The sequence below is a fragment of the Scleropages formosus genome, chromosome 5, assembly GCF_900964775.1.
Source record: "Scleropages formosus chromosome 5, fSclFor1.1, whole genome shotgun sequence".
Taxonomy (NCBI): domain Eukaryota; kingdom Metazoa; phylum Chordata; class Actinopteri; order Osteoglossiformes; family Osteoglossidae; genus Scleropages; species Scleropages formosus.
In genome coordinates, this window is record NC_041810.1 from 4,568,213 (window position 1) to 4,585,248 (window position 17,036).

At 48.7% G+C, this 17,036-nt stretch overlaps 1 protein-coding gene across 2 annotated transcripts; it reads left to right on the forward strand.

Moving 5' to 3' along the window:
* Positions 1–11,749: 11,749 nt before the first annotated feature.
* On the forward strand, positions 11,750–15,059 carry LOC114910595 (uncharacterized). Of its 2 annotated transcripts, XM_029252429.1 has the most exons (5): positions 11,750–11,864; positions 11,954–12,278; positions 12,739–12,835; positions 13,813–13,892; positions 14,441–15,059. In XM_029252429.1, exons 2-5 carry the CDS (start codon positions 12,051–12,053, stop codon positions 14,741–14,743), a joined length of 708 nt encoding a protein of 235 aa, XP_029108262.1. In that variant the 5' UTR covers positions 11,750–11,864; positions 11,954–12,050; the 3' UTR covers positions 14,744–15,059. The 2 variants fall into 2 exon arrangements, with proteins under 2 accessions (XP_029108262.1, XP_029108261.1); XM_029252428.1 differs by lacking the exon at positions 11,750–11,864 and having other exon boundaries at positions 11,896–12,278.
* Positions 15,060–17,036: the final 1,977 nt, after the last annotated feature.

A 17,036-nucleotide genomic window follows, 5' to 3' on the forward strand; every position in this document is an offset into this window, starting at 1 on the left:
ATTGAACTTGACAGTTACTTTCCTATTTAAACATATTTAATCTATCAATTCAGGGTAAACACACCAGCAGTGGGCTTCGAACCAGCAACCTTCTGATGCCATATGCCAACCCTGATTGGCAGACTTAACCACTGCATTCTGCACCTGTTTCACCCTAATTATGTTTTCTCCATATTCCCAGAGAGCAGTTATGTCCTGTTTGTCACCCTTGTTTTACAATAACAAGAATCTGCACTTCTTAACAAGAGCAGCAGGTGGTGCAGTGATAAGACTCCCTGGATGGACGCAGGTTTCAGTCCCATCTCCTTCTACAGTTCCCTTGATCAAGGAGCCTGAATGACCCTGAATGGGTACAGTAAAAAAAGTACTGGTAAATTTATTTGGACAAAAGTATCACCTAAATGAACACGTGACGATCCTTTTTTTCCACCCCAAAACGTGTGATTTTTCCGACACTTGAAAGGTGTTCCATTTCCATTGTTTATTCGTTTCACCTCGTACTGATGCCGGTCAGAGGAGCGTTGAGTTCGGACTCAGAGGGCAGCGCCGCGACCCCTAGCTGCGCAGGAAGGCCCCCCTGCGGCCGCTCCAGATCCCACCCGTTGGAGAGAATTAACACGAAGGCGTCTTGGGAATCATTTGCCAGCCTCCCGTGTGGCAGCATGTTATTAGGGTAAGAATATGGTAATGGCGGCTTTGATGAGGGCGCGGGAGGAGGGGGGCGGGGCTCTGGTGAAAGGGAGAAGAAAGGGGGCTCAGGCTTAAAATGCGGGCGGATTTCGAACCAAAGACGGGGGCTTCGTCAGATCCACCTTTGATCGCGTGGGAGGTGGGGGTGGGGGTGCTGCCACGCAAGCACGCACCCCTGATCCTGGCAACATGAGCGCACGCGCAAACACATGCATACAGATAGCGACACGCGCACAGCAACAGTAACAATGAGAAACACCCCCCGCCCCATCACCTCTCGGCACAACGTGCATTAATTAGCATAAAAGATCACGTTCAGCGGGAATGGCGCCACACGGTGGTGGTGGTGGTTCCAGACCCCTGCCTGGAAGGTAGGGAGGAAGGAGAGGAGGTGGACGGTGGGCGTGATAGTGAAGAGGGGGCACCACGGAGGACCCCCAGGGAGTTCGGCAACTAACCCCCCCCACCCCCCGCAGCGCGGCTCCCAGAGGCTGTTGGCTTACTTTTGAATCCTGCTGTTCTGTGACACATCATTAAAGTGTCTCTTTGAATTAGTAGAAGATGCAATGAGTGTGTAAGTGCGTGTGTGTGTGTGTGTGTGTGTGTGTGTGTGTGTATGCCAGGGAGAGAGGATTAGGAGGAGGAGCATCTGTTGTGTCACAGCAGCACAGCACTTTGAACCTGCCCACACCTTGGAATGTTATCCCAGGCACGTGACAGCAGCTGCCTCCGTCCTTCACGCACTGAGTCGCATTCGAACCCGACATTTGCATCCGTTCATCTACCTTGAGCTTTTCTACACTGAGACTTACACCGATTTACCCGTGGAAACAGCTGGGTAGTTTAAGTTGAGCAATTCTGGGCGAATACAGTTCTCGGGGGTGCCGCAGTGGGAGGTGGAGTTCAGATTTGCAACCTCCAAGTGCAGAGGCGGAAGCTTCGACCGCTGCGCCACCTGCTGGTATTATGAGTAGCGCCCACTAATTACATACAAAGGTCTCCCTCCAGCTTTATAGCTCTTCAGCACAGAAATTCATCAGAAGTGCATTGTGGGTGAGACAATTATGACTAATGGGCAAGAGCGGAGAAGTGAACTGTTTCATATCAGTTCAGTGATGAAACCAGAGATGGTCTGTTCAAAAGCAAAAATCCCCAGACACGCTGTCCTGCTCCTCCTGTTGCACATTTGTGTAACCATGTAGGCATCCAAACACACCTTGCACACTGTGGTTAAAAAGTGGTACGGTGGATAGCACCGTTGCCTTGACGCTCCTGCATGACTGGGGCACGGGTTTGAATCTGGTTCACTCTGTGTGTGTGTCTGTGTGTGTGAGAGAGAGAGAGAAACTGCTGTTTGATTGGCTTTCCCATCCAGGGTGTGACCTGCCTCTCACCCTGTGCTTCCAGGATAGGATCTGGACCACTGTGACCCTACACTGACAAGTGGTTATTAATGAGGATGGAGAAAAATCACCTGTACCTTCACACATACCAGTTAACATACAGTCTAAAAAGCATTATAAATGTATAAAATGAGCACCTCTAAGAGTATATATTTATATTTTCATCAAAGCAACTTACAATGTTGACATTGTAACACACACACACATTTTCTGAACCCCTTGTCCCATAGGGGGTCGCAGGGAACCAGAGCCTAACCCAGCAACTCAGGGCGTAAGGCCGGAGGGGGAGGGGACATACCCAGGACGGGACGCCAGTCCGTCGCAAGGCACCCCAAGCAGGTCTCGAACCCTAGACCCACCAGAGAGCAGGACCCGGTCCAACCCACTGCGGACATTTTAACATTAGATCGTAATTATGTTACAATTATTTACCCATTCACACAGCTGGGAAATTTTACTGGTGCAATTTAGGGTAAGTACTTTGCTCAAGGAGGGGGTGCGGTGGCACAGTGGGTTGGTCCTGGTCTTTGGTGGGTTTGGGGTTCAAGTCCCACTTGGGGTGTCTTGCGACAGACTGGCATCCCGTCCTGGGTGTGTCCCCTCCCCCTCTGGCCTTTCGCCCTGCGTGCCGGGTTAGGCTGCGGTTCCCCGTGTCCCGTATGGGGCGAGTGGTTCGGACAGACTTTGCTCAAGGGAACTAGAGCTGGAGACTGAACCTGCAACCTATGGATCTAGAGGCAGCAACACTAACCACTATGTCACCAACTGCACCCAGCTGAATATTTGCATGTTTACACACATTGCATCTATTTAGCTGACGCGCTCCTCCAAAGCCACTTACAGCGTGAAGCTCTTTGCAGTTATTTAACCATTTACAGATGGAGAGCTTTATTTAAGCACCCCAAGATTCGTCTACTCAATAGTACTAGAACAACGGGAGGGATTCGAACCCACAACCCACCGATGCAAAAGCACCAGCTGTGTCTACTGCTTTTTCATCTGCCTTCGGTGCCCTTCACATCTATTTATTAGATGTTTTTTTTTTCCTTTCAGTAAAGTAAGAGTGAGTGAGTCAGAGTATTTATCATAATTATGCTGATGACAGACATATGGAAGGTATGAAAAATTCAAGTGCTCTTCGTTTCATGTAGTTAAAGTCATATGTGGTAAGTAGTGTCGCTGGGTACATGGCAGGACTGCGGCCACGCTGCTGCGATGAACAGAGGAGAAGGACGCAATGAAAGTTAACTTTTAGTCATTTAAACGCTGAGGGAGGCAAATGACAGGCAAGTAATTATGTAGTAAAAATCCCACCTCAATTATTTAGTAAAATATGCAAACTATGACAAATCACTGCTTACTCTTCTTTAGGACCGTCTATTTAACACATATGCACTTTGTGAACCGCTTGTCCCATACGGGGTTGCGGGGAACCGGAGCCTACCCGGCAACTTAGGGCGTAAGGGACACACCCAGAACAGGACGCCAGTCCGCCACAAGGCACCCCAAGAGGAACTCGAACCCCAGACCCACCAGAGAGCAGGACCTGGTCCAACCCACTGCGCCACAGCGCCCCCTCGTCTATTTAATATTATATGCCTAATTCTCACATCTGGTAACTCATAATTTTGTACACACATACTCAGAAAAACAACCTCACAGTGTGCTGCTGATGGGGCAGCAGTTCATGTCCTGGTTCGAGCTGGTACCTTGTGATCTGAAAGTTGTTGGTGCGACTCCCACTCCTGTACAGGCCTTCATCGTGAGACCTATTCTGAATCGAGTCAGAATAACCCAGCTGTATGAAAGAGGAAACTGTTTTCAAGCTGATTATCCAACAATGTAAGCTGTTTTGGTCAAAGGGGTCCGATTCGAAATTGTTAGTAACACCAGTGTTCGATTCCTGCTGGAGCACAGTTTATGGATTTGTATGTTGTCTCATATCTGACATGGATCCCTGGCTAACATGAAGACCTTTGTTCTCTGCTTTGTGAGTTAAATTAAAACAATCTTTACAGTTAATGCTTTGCAGTTCTCTTATTCGTACTTGGGCACATGGGAGTGTTTGTGGTCCGAAGCTCATCTCAGCTGAAGTGACTGTTAGTGGTTGTCCAGCAGATGGCGCCAAAGGGCCGTATAACGGATAAAAGTGTCAGCGCAGTAGTCCAGTGAAGAGGTAGAAAAATTATTATTATTATTATTATTATTATTATTACAAGCAAGTAATTATGTGGTAAAAATCCCACCTCAATTATTCAGTAAAATAAGCAAAGTGTGACAAATCACTGCTTACTTTTCTTTAGGACCGTCTATTTATTATTATAGGTGCCTAATTCTTACACTGCAGTTGTTGATTTTACTAGTTCTTCTTGGTGGTAGTGGTGATGTTGTATAATTTATAAGTGGTGGTGGTAGTTCCAGACCCCTGCCTGGAAGGTAGGGAGGAAGAAGAGCAGGTGGACGGTGGGCATGACATTGAGGAGAAGGCCCGTGCCGCTTAAAAGCGGTGGGGGGCAGTGGGGGGACACCATGCTGGAGGACCCCCCAGGGAGCGTCAACGACAAACCCGTCCCCCGAAGCACAGCTCCAAGAGGCTGTTGGCTTACTTTTGAATCCTACTATTCTGTGACAAATATGCAAAGTATGCAATAATGACGACAGTTGTTGATTTTACTAGTTGTTCTTGGTGATAGTGGTGATGCTGTATAATTTATAAGTTTTAAACCGAATCTTTGTCCAAAGTGACTTACAGCGTAAACTTACTGCAAATAACAGTACAAAAAGTCACATGCAAAATTGCACTGTAATAATTCTGCACCAACGCAACCTTTGGACCAGCTTTTACAGCTACATTTCACATTTATTTATTTAGCAGACACTTTTGTCCAAAACAACTTCCAATGAACTCTCTGTAGTGTTATCAGCCCACACACCTTATTCACCATGGTGACTTACACTGCTAGATACATTACTTACAGTGGGTCACTCATCCATACATCAGTGGAACTCACTCTCTGTCACTTACACACTATGGGTGAACCTGAACAGCATATCTTTGGAGTGTGGAAGGAAACCAGAGCACCCAGAGAACATGCAAACTCTACACAGGCTGAGCAGGGATCAAACCTACGCCCTCTTGCACCAGCGAGGTGCTGTGAGACAGCAGCAGTACTCCCTGTACCACCATTCCAGCCACTTTCAACATTTTGTTCAGAGGACAATAAACAAAATTTAAAGCAGGTAAAGTTAACAGTAACATTACGTGGGTAGCTGTGTGTAGAACTGGTAGGAAATACAAAGGTAATTATGAGAGATGATCTAATGCATATTTATAGAGCAGACAGGAGATCCAGAGAGAAGTGAGTCTGAAAGAGATGCGTTTTGACACTAGTCTTGAAAGTTGGGAGGGATTCAGCAGTTCCGAGTGGGAGGGGGAGATCGTTCCACCACATTTTCACTAACTGTTAATAATCTGCAAGTGAAACAAACATTGTAATACTAAAGAGTGAAACACAAAAGGTCAGGCAGTTGTTTTGCAGCACATACTATTTGTTGTAAGAGACCAGAAAGAACAAAAATGAGCAAATTTTGCACTTTGGATTTGTTGAATCAGACACCCTGTATCCTCACCCCTTCTTCTACTGATCCTGTAGCCTCTCCATATTAATACTATTTCCAGTTCAGCTGGACTTGATAAAAAGCATATTTTAATAAAGTGCTAATTTCATTATTTTTTACATAATTGTTGCTGCTGTTTCTAGCCAGTGCCTGAGGCTGTGAGTCAGTATCAAACTGCTCTTTCTGCTGCTTTCAATAAGTCCATGAACACTAGATGTCAGGAGAGCATAGCTTAAAGGAAAATAGATCTTTTTTTAAGTTATGGCAATAGGAATATTACTGTGATTTTGCTTTCTTGGTGGCCACTTCAGAAAGCTCTTCAAAGCTTCAACATTTGCTACTTTTTCTTATTATTATTATTGTTGTTGTTAGTAGTATTATTATGTGAGAGGCTGTAAATTACAAGACCATCACAAAGATTTCCACGCTATAAAAGTATATTAATGAACAGCTGTACAGTATATTTGTAATATTGTGTATAGTAACACTACACATAGAAAGGACTCATGATTTGAACATTTTATCTGCTGGTAACTGTGGGATGCAGGAGCTGCTTCTCCTCATTTTCATATTTCGAAAACAAGCAAACGAATAATTATGCGTTCGCAGAGTCGTGCTTTGCAGCGTGAAACGTGGTGAAATCACATCAGCGTTTCGATGACAGCAGGTTCGGCGGGGGCCCGCCGTGTGGTGAGTCTCGGATTCGCGTCCTGCTTGGGGTACCTTGCAATGGACTGGCGTCCCGTCTTGGGTGTGTCTCCTCCCTCCTCGGCCTTGTGCCCTGTGTTGCCAGGTTAGGCTCTGGTTCACCATGACTCCCTGCTCGGGAGGAGCAGTTATAAATGTTGTGTGTGTGTGTATGTGTGTGTGTGTGCGCTTCAGTGACACATCGCATTTCCGCAGATTTCTGGAAGGTCTGTCCACATTCACTAAGTTGGATTTGTCTCTGTAACTTGGCCAGTAGGGGGCGTAGTGTTCAAGTTGTCAGCTTGTACTCAAAGGGCTGGGGTTCAAACCTCACTTCCTGCTCTAGTACCTTTAATGAAGGTACTTACCCTGTACTGATACAGTAAAAATGAGCCTTGTAGAACAATGTTGGCTAAACAAATAAATGTTAATCCATTAAGGCCAAGTGGTGGGGGGGGGACACACAGTGCACCTCTCTGACAGCTCTCCTTCTCTTCATGGTGTCGGCAATGGAACTTTCTGGAACTGTGGGACTATGTGGGAGTGACCCCCTCCAGGCTGACATATCCAAGGACACCCCCCCATTCTAACTCACACAATACAACACACACCTATATCCAACACATCAACACCACGACTGCTTGTGTCCACAACACACTCTTCAGCACACCATGGACTAACCCTTTCTACTACTCTTCATTGCTCCAGGAAACCCACAGCTGGTAGGGTAGGGGATGGAGCAGCTGCCTCTGGATCCAAAGGGTGCTGGTTCAATCTCCACACCTGACTGTGGTACCCTTGAGCAAAGTACTTACCCTGAATTCTTCCAGCAGAGTTACCCACCTGTCCAAAAGGGTAAATAATTGTAATCTTCGCCCTGTAAGTCAGTTTAGAAAAAAGTGTCATACGAATGTAATATTCATGACAGCTCAGGAGTCATTAAATGAAGACCCTCTCCTAAATTTTTAACCAAGCTAAAATCTCTTTTGCCAAATAGAAATACCGAAAGTCTTAGGGAAATGGCAAGAAGAGATATTAATATTAATGAGGCAGCTGTATAAATGGGTAAACTGGTGTAAGTAGCTCAACACTTTAAATAATAAAACGTAAGTGTAATTTATTACAAGGGGTGCGGTGGTGCAGTGGGTTGGGCCACAGTCCTGCTCTCTAGTGGGTCTGGGGTGCGAGTCCTGCTTGGGGTGCCTTGCAATGGACTGGTGTCCTGTCCTGGGTGTGTCCCCTCCTCCTCTGGCCTTATGCCCTGTGTTGCTGGGTAGGCTCTGGTTCTCTGCAACCCTGTATAGGACAAGCAGTTCTGAAAATGTGTGTGTGTGTGTGTGTGTGTGTGTGTGTGTGTGTGTGTGTGTGTATATAATTTATTACAACAGGGGAGGCGGCGGTGCAGCAGCAGGTTTGGCTTGTGCCTGCTTTCTGGCGGGTCTGGGGTTCGAGTCCCGCTTGGGGTGCCTCGTAACGGACTGGTGTCCCGTCCTGGGTGTGTCCCTCCCCCTCCAGCCCTGTTCCCTGTGTTAGGTTCTGGCTTGCCGTGACCCAGCTTGGGATAAACAGTGTCAGTCAATGTGTGTGTGAGAATTTCTTATGAATAATAATTTATCCAAAAGCTGGAAATTATCGAAAATAAGACTTTACATGTTCACTTTTCCTTAGGGCCTCGTTCTGAGTCTTTCTCTTTTTGGACAGAGGTGAGCATCTGCGCTTCGGCGGCAACCTTCTCTGGAGATCACGCCGCAGCTGTGACACGTGTTCCCGCCGGTGTCCTGCTATTGTTGCGACGCACACGTTCCGACGAGCGCGCCGGCGCCTCGCTGGGCGGCGCCCCTCGGGGGCCCTCCCAGAGGAGGCTCGCCTACCGGGGTACAGCGGGAGGGCACCCGCGCCGCGCAGCCGCTGGACTGTGGCCGAGGTCAGCAGGAGCGAGGAGGGCCAGGAGGCCGAACGAAGAAAATCCTTTGTTTCCTCCGAAACGAGTGGCGCGCTGGTGCTGCGCTTCATTTCCCATCGCAGTGTCGATTTTAAACTGATCCTGTTGCACGCTGATAATTTCATCAAGGCCTTTTTTTCTTCTGTTAATTAAACTGAAACTTCTCTCCGACACAATTTACATGCAAAGTTATTTATTCTTATGTACCCATTTACAGAAGACGGTACTTTGAGGATGTACCTTGATCAAGGGTACAACGGTAGGAGGTCAGAGGAGAACCTGGGTGTATTGAGTTCAAGGCAAGAGCTCCGACCACTACGCCACCTACTGCCCCGACAGCGTTAAATCTCTTACTCCTGTATACAGATGAAGCTGAAATCTTTGTGACTTTGGACCTTTCTTGATTCTCAGTTTTAAAAAGAAACATATATATTTAGTTTTGTTTATGTGCATCTTCTGCCTTATGTCAATCACTGGCTGTGCGAGCAAATCCTTATAATGTACATGCATACGCATACGCATGTCTCAAGCGGGGTCGCGGAGAGCTGGAGGAGGAGGGGACACAGCCAGGATGGGACGCCAGTCCATCGCAAGGCACCCCAAGCAGGACTCGAACCTCAGACCAGTCAGAGAGCAGGACCAAGCCAAGCAAAGCCTGCTGCGCCACCGTGCCCCCTTCCTTATAATGCATTCTGCAGAATACATTCCTCTAATCCTAAAGGAGGCTCGGATGATTGCAAATTTGGGTACAAGCACATGCGTCTGGGGGTATGGTGGTGCAGCGGGTTTGGCCAGGTCCTGCTCTCTGGTGGGTCTGGGGTTCGAGTCCTGCTTCGGGTGCCTTGTGACAGACTGGCATCCCGTCCTTGGTGCGTTCCATCCCCCTCCAGCTTTGCAGCCTGTGCTGCCGGGTTCGGCTCTGGTTTGCCGCGACCCCTCACTTGGGACAAACAATTTCAGCCAGTGTGTGTTGATTAAAGAGGAGGAAGGCATTCTGGGTGTAATGCAATTAAACGATGCCATTTTGACGACTGGTGCCTCTTACGTTTTATGTGTGCATGAGCCACGGGCGAAGCATTTACTCACATCCCCTCTCCTCTCCTCTGCCCTTATCAGGTGAGCTGTTCATTTGCATAGCGCTGCCTCTCCAGGCCTCCTTTTAAGCAGGATTTATGGGAGTCGTTAACCAAAGTCACAGCTGCGCATCTGAAGTTAAACTTTATGTACGGGAAAACGAGGTTGATGTTGAATTACTGCTCCTTCCCTGCACTCGGTCATTCGGACCATTCCGGAGGCCCCGCCCCCACGGCCCGTGAAGGACTTAACTCGTTCAGTGCCGGACAGATGTCGCTCTGCTCTCTAGGTGTCCTTTTCGGAGCTGAGTGTGCGAGAGGTGTTGGCTGAGAAGATGCTTTCTTTCTGTGCACTTGCTTATCGTGAAGCTGGTACACTGATTTACCCATTTATACACTCACTCACTTACTCACTCACTCACTCACTTCTTCCTCCTTGTTCTGGTCAGGGGCACAGCTGGCCGGAGCCTATCCTGGAATCGCTGTGTGCAAGGCTTGGGGATACACCCTGGACAGGATGCTAGTCCAGTGCAGCCTGTTTATACAGCTGGGTAATTTTTACCATGTCAATTCAAGGCATGTACCGTAATCAAGGGTACTACAGCAGGAGATGGGATTTACACCTGCGTCCTTTGAGTCCGAAGACGATCATTCTGCTACCTGCTCCTCCCAGTGTGAATGTCCTATATGGGGGGGCATATGGAGGCATTACAGGTACGGGTGTTGGCTCACAGCTGCTGGGAAGTGGGTTCTGATGGAGGTTGGAATCCAGTTCAGTCTGCGTGGAGTTTGCATGTTCTTCACATGTTCATATGAGTTTCCACCCACAGTTGAAAGACGAGTTTCAGGTGGAATCGAATTTGCCTATAAAGAGTGTGTGTGTGAGATTGCCCTATGATGGACTAGCACTCCATCCATGGCATGCCCTGCCTCAAACCCAATACTTCCAGGATAGGCTCCACACCACCACAACCCTGCATTGTACTTGCAATTATTGACAATGGATGGATGGATGTCGTACACATATTCCCCTACACTTTTTTATTATTTATCAATTCATATTTTTAAAAAAAAAAATCTAACTTGGTAACAGGAATTATGGGGAACATTGTCAATGCCAAAAAGATATTTGACAAAAGCAAAGGTCCGCCTTGGAGCTGCAGGCCTCATTGTGTTTTGTTCTCCTTGGTGCCCCACAGGGGGTGGAGGAAGGTTAATGCATGAATAAGAAGATAAAGTATAGAAGGTGTCCCCTCCTCTCCCTGGTCCAGGAGTGATAATGGCTCCTGCTGGCAGAGGTGGAGGGGTCAGGGAAGGCAGACTCCGGAACAGACTCTACCTGTCACAGCCCCACCCCCGAGCCTCTTCAGAAACACAGCGGACGCACAAAACAAGGAAGCCACAGCAGCATTATCACATGTGGTGTGCTCGGCAATCAAGGATTTACACATACTTCATGTTGTACAGCTTAAATTAATGTCAATAAAAAAAGTTTGGTTCGGGAAATGGACTTGTTTTTATGAATAAGAGCCCAAGAAGGGATAGGGTTCATGATTCATTTGTCTCAAAGTGTTTGATATGCTTATTTGAAAAGCCATCTATTGTATGTGTGTTGGGGCGGGGTGGATGCGGTAGCACAGCAGGCTTGGCTGGTGCCCGCTGTCTGGTGGGTCTGGGGCTCAGGTCCTGCTTGAGGTGCCCTGTGATGGACTGGCGTCCCATCTGGGGTATTCAGGGAAAACACTGACATGTCAATACGCACACACAATGTGTACAACAGCTTGCCCTAAGGAGGGTCGTGGTGAACCGGTGCCTAACCTGACAACACAGGGCTGGAGGGGGAGGGGACACACCTCGGACGGGACGCCAGTCCATCGCAAGGCACCCCAAGCAGGACTCGAACCCCAGACCCCCCAGGGAGCGCGATCCAGCCAAGTCCGCTGCACCATCACACCCCCACGGAAATGTCAACATCGGAAGACAATTTTTGCTAAAATAAACACTGAAAAAGCTCAGTTTTCTCAACAGCAGGAGTTTTGGGATCAAAACCCAGAATCCTTGGATCGACAGCTCAGCCCCTTAACCCTGCCTGCAACAGGTCACTGAAGAGACATGGTTTGGCACAAAATTAACTATGCTCACAACATCTGCAATAATAATAATAATAATAATAATAAGAGAAGGCGAAGAGAAAGAAGGAGCAGCAGAGTGAGTTATTCCTTTCACTGAAGGTTTTCCTTTCGCAGCTGAGCGACAACAAGGCGACTTTGTTACAAAGTTTGTAACAAAAGCGAAAGTGAAACTAACTGCTGTTCTGCGCTTTCATTGTGGCGCAACTTGAGCCCTCGGTTCTGGTCAAGAACCTTTTTCCTTTTCATTTAAACTCCTTTTCGGGACTCTGTGGTCGGATGGCGTGTGATGGTAATGTTGACGACGACGACGACGACGATAGTGAGTATTGTAATGTCTTTTATTGAAATTATTTTGAGGAGGCGCGCGGTGACCTTTGAACCCGTCCCCTTCTCTCCGGATGCACAAAGAATTGCGATACGGACGCGGAGCCGCGCGGTCGGTGTCGGTGTCGTCGTCGGTAGCGCTGGCGGGCCGCAGTTGTCGCGAGCGGCCCCGACGGGCGCGATGGGGGACATCGCGCAGGAGCTCACGTGCACCGTGTGCCTCGAGATCTACCGCGAGCCGCACCTGCTGCCGTGCGGCCACAGCTTCTGCCTGCAGTGCGTGCGCGACCTGTGGCGCGCGCTCGACTTCAGGTGCCCCGAGTGCCGCAGGGAGTGCCGGGACCCGGGGGGCGTCCGCAAGAACCACAAGTTGGCCAACATCGTGGACGTGTACCGGCTGGAGCAGAGGGTGGGTTCCGGTCCGCGCTCCGCTCACTGACACCGGGCTTTGGTTCGAATCCCGATCTGATGCCCCGAGGCTCAGGGGCTGAAGCTCCTTTCGCTGCGCTGCTTCTACTCCGATCTTCTTCTTGTGCTGCTAAAAATGAATTCCCCTCAAAACAATTATGCGCTTTGTGGTGCGGCTCATGATGGGCTTGTAACCGGAAGGTTGTGTGCTCGAGTCCCACTCCTTGCTGCTGCTGGGTTCTGCGGTCCTCCCAACTCCCTTGGCTGTTTCTTGGGTGACCTGCACTTTTTGCCGAGCTCCCTCCCTCCCGGTGGACCACTCCACCAGTTCTTCTTCTGCAGACATCTTCAGGGCAATCACTCAACTAGTGCTCTACTATTATTATTATTATTATTATTATTATAATTATTATTATTATTATTACTTTCTTTAAAATGTTTCTTCTAAAAACGCCACTCAGGCTGGCAGACCTCGCAGCAATGTGGATCATACTGAAAGCCGAGTGGCCTACTGGCTCCTGCTGACAGCTGTGTTGCTGCTCTTCACCGCCATCCTGTGTGAGTATTACTGCGCTTGACAGCATTTTAAACATCATAGAACTGCGACTGAATTTCACTCAGGTGTTTACGGAAGCAGTTCAGCTCCCAGCTCTTCCCATTACCCGTGTACCTGCACTTTTGAATTTTTACCGCATATAACGTACAGCATAAAAATGTCTAGGGGTGGCACAGCAAGTAGCTCTGCTCTCTCACAGCACCTGGGTGGTGCGAAAGGACGTGGGTTCGATCCCCGCTCAGTCTGTGCGGAGTTTGCATGTTCTCTCCATATCTGCGTGGGTTTCCTGTGGGTGCCCTGGTTTCCTCCCACACTCCGAAGACATGCTCTTCAGGTCCCCCCGTAGTGTGTGAGTGACAGAGAGAGTATGTGTGTGTTCCACTGATGTATGAATGAGTGACCCATTGTAAGTAGCGTATCTAGCAGTGTAAGTCACCATGGTCAATAAGGTGTGTGGGCTGATTACACTACATAGAGTTTACTGGAAGTCGCTTTGGAGAAAAGCATCTTAAATATGTAAATGTAATTGAATCAACGTTAGTGGATAGTTATCTGATGTGTTTCTCCAAAATGACGTACTATGTTAAGCTACTTACACTTATTTAGCATTTGTACAGCTGGGTAATTTTAGGGTAAGTACCTTGCTCAAGGGTACGACAGCAGGAGGTGGGAATTGACCCCTTGATAAGCGGGTCCAAAGGCTGTAGTTCTACACCACCAGCTGCCCTGTCGATCAGCCCCTTCTCACTGTAACTTTGGAGCCATGGCAACCATGTTTGTTTACTGTAACTAGGGACCTTATTTTTACTTTTCTGTGCATTTATTTTTTGAATGGAGGGAAAAAAATCCCAAAAAATATTGTTTTCCTGTATACTGATGGTGTAGGTGGCAATGAAAAATATGTAGCTAAGTCCCTTATTACAGTTCATGCTACTTGTGTATCATTTGGGCTCTGACTTTCTCCTTTTCTGTCTTTCAGTGAAGCAGGAACTGGAAGCGACTACAGAGGAGTTATTAGATTCCCAGTTACAGTTGATGACACTACAGAATGAGGACCATGTATGTCTCAGTTTTAATCAAAAACTCTGAGCACAATTTTTTTGCTAGACTGGTTTGCTTTTATCCTGCTCTCTTGTGGGTTTGGGGTTCGAGTCCCGCTTGCGGTGCCTTTCGACGGACCGGCGTCCCGTCCTGGGTGTGTCCCCTCCCCCTCCAGCCTTGCGCCCTGTGTTGCCGGGTTAGGCTCCGGTTCGCTGTGACCCCATATGGGACAAGCGGTTTCAGCCAGTGTGTGTGTGTGTGTGTGTGTGGTCTGCTTTTATGTTTGAGGGACATGCAATATAAAGCAGAAATTTTTATTATTGGTTAATGAAATGATATATAATAAATGTAATTATTTTTCTAATATTATTGATTGATTCCGAATGCTCAGGAAAGTAGGACTGCAGGTGTCCTCATGATCAAGGAGCTCAGGCTGTAACTGGAAGGTTTCTGTTTTAAAACCCACCAGACTCACAGTTAGAGGAGCCCCGAAGTCGCCGTGTTTGACCGTTTCTAAACTTAATACCTCCGCGTTTCTTTGTTTTTTTTCCTTTCCCCTCCTCCAGGTGGTGTCTGCGGACCTCGAACCCGTCGGTTTCGGCAGGACCGTCCTCAACTTCCTGCTTTCCTTACCTCACTGGGCCATGTGGCTCCTCCTCAGGCCCTTCCTGATGACCTGGGACTTGTTGCGGTGGCTTTTGAGCACCGTGTTTCACGTGATTTATCTGTGCCTGTGGCTCATTTCCACCTCCTTGACTGCGTGCTGCGAGTTAATTTTTAACTTATTCAACATGGTTGTGTACGCGTGCGGAATGGGCTACATCTACTCATGGGTGCTGCGACTGTTGAGACGGAGAACCAACCGATGACGGCGCGACCCGTCTTGGCGTTCGGACCCTTTTCCGACGTCGTTCCCTCCGGTCGCTCGTAATGGGTGCGACTCGCTCGCGGACAGGGCCCACGGATGCCACACTTGGGCCGCACGCTGGGTTCACCCGGCCATCCTTCCCGAAGTCTTATGTGCCTTGCTGCCTGTCTGAGGAGAAGAAAACGCGTCGCTCTCCGTTTCTTGATCGAAGATTGTCGTGCTTCTCGGCCGGTAACATAACATACGTTACCTGTTAATGCACAGGGTTGAATATCTTTTCCCTTAGAAACACATCAGTAAAAGTATGTGATTTATAATAAGTTTTTTTTTTTTTTTTTTTTTTTTTTTTTTAAAAAAAAAAAAGATGGCTTAATAATAACAGCATTGTGGTCACATGATATGGACCAGTTTTTGTAATTTTTTTTTTCTTATTTTTTTTAAAGTTCACTTTTTTTTTTCTTGTGCATCTCTGCAATCCTTACACTAATGTCCACGTAAGTTGCTCTGAAAAATGCGGTATGGAAATTGTGCAGAAATGATGGAAACGGGCATTTGCTGCATTGGTATGGGCACGAGGAATCATGTGAAATATGAAAATGTTATTAAATAAAAAAAAAAAGTCCCACAGAAAATGGTTTGTTGCTAATGGTAATGATAGAATTTATGCCAATATTTGTTTTTCCTGCCCTGTTCGCCCAGGGGTGGCCAGCGGTCAGAGCGCGCAGCCTTGTTGTCAGGGGTAACGGCCGTACGCCCGCCGCTCTGCACCGCTCTGCACCGCTGTGCCCTGCCGCGCGCTGATGCGTTCCACTGCTTCATCCGGACGTCTGCGTTCACCGCCGTGCCCCTCTGCGGAAGACCGATGTCTCCTCCGGCCCGGTGGCCGTTTGCCGGGCCCTCCTCCTCCTCCCCTCCGCAGCAGGGAAGCCCGCCGCTCGCTTTCCATCGCCGTTAATTGCGCATCCGTCACACCCCCGGCCCCGCTCTCCTCGGCGGGCCGCTCCGCGGCCGGACGCGGCCGTCGGAGACGCGGAGGGCCCGCTGGTCGACGGTTTACCGCGGTGACCGATTGCGCGTGCTCCCTCTCCTCGGGTTCGGATGGCGTGGGAGGAAGGAGCGAGGGAAGGCCGGAGGACGGTGGCCAGGAGGTCCCCTCTGTTCATGGGGTGTTAATGTAATACAAAACAATTCAAGGATGATGGTTGCTGCCTCTGCGGGGAGTTTAGAACCTGTCATGCGTTGGGTCCGTCAGGCTTTGGACTCTTTGTGTTTATCGAATCGGTGACGCGCGTTTTCTTTGTGCTGCGAGAACTGCTGTTGCGCGGAGTTGCGTCAAGTTTACGCTCGGTGTCCGTCTATGTCCGCTTGTCCAGCGCAGCGTCCCAACGGTCATGTACTTGCCCTTCATCAGTGACCCCGCGATGTGCAGAATAGCACTTCTCTCTTGTGGAATAAGGGGGGGCGCGCTGGTGCAGCGGGCTTGGCTGGGTCCTTCTCTCCGGTGGGTCTGGGGTTCGAGTCCCTTGCGACGGACTGGCATCCTGTCCTGGGTGCGTCCCCTCCCCCTCCAGCCTTACGCCCTGTGTTGCCGGGTTAGGCTCCAGTTCGCTGTGTGCGTGTGAGAATTTAGGTTTTGTGGACCTCGCAATTTCTTAGCGGTGTGGTACGGTGGCACAGCAAGTAGCACCGCTGTCTCACAACACCTGGGTGGTGCCAGAGGACGGGGGTTTGATCCCCGCTCAGTCTGTGTGGAGTTTGTATGTTCTCCCTGTGTCTGTGTGGGTTTCTGTGGGGTGCTCTGGTTTCCTCCCACACTCCAAAGACATGCTGTTCAGGTTCCCCCACAATGTGTGAGTGACAAGAGTATGTGTGTGTGTTCCAATGATGTATGGATGACTGACCCGTTGTAAGTAGTGTATCTAGCAGTGTAAATCACCTGGCTCACCGCAACCCCGCTCGATATGAGCGGCTTCAGACTGTGTGTGTGTGTGTGTGTGTTGAGGAATAACTGTTTGTTTGTGGTCATTTCGCTACATGAAGGTGAACAGTAGAAAATAAATATGATAGAGGCTTAATAATAAAAGTAAGACAAGGGAACTCCGGCCACGAACCAGACGTGGTGGTAAAAATCTTACATTCAGCTGTTGATGATCTATAATGTGAGGTGTGTAGAGTAAGGGGGCGGCTGGTGCCATAGTGACTAGAGCTGCTGTCTTTGGATCCGAAAGTTGCAGGTTTGAGCCCCACCTCAAGCTGTAGTACCCTTGAGCAAGGTACTTACCCTAAATTGCTCC

Coding starts and splice junctions, on each gene's coding strand:
- LOC114910595 (XM_029252429.1), top strand. CDS start 12,051: ATGGGGGACATCGCGCAGGAGCTCACGTGCACCGTGTGCCTCGAGATC. Junction 12,836..13,812: donor GCTCTTCACCGCCATCCTGT/GTGAGTATTACT, acceptor TCTGTCTTTCAG/TGAAGCAGGAACTGGAAGCG. Junction 13,893..14,440: donor CACTACAGAATGAGGACCAT/GTATGTCTCAGT, acceptor CCCCTCCTCCAG/GTGGTGTCTGCGGACCTCGA.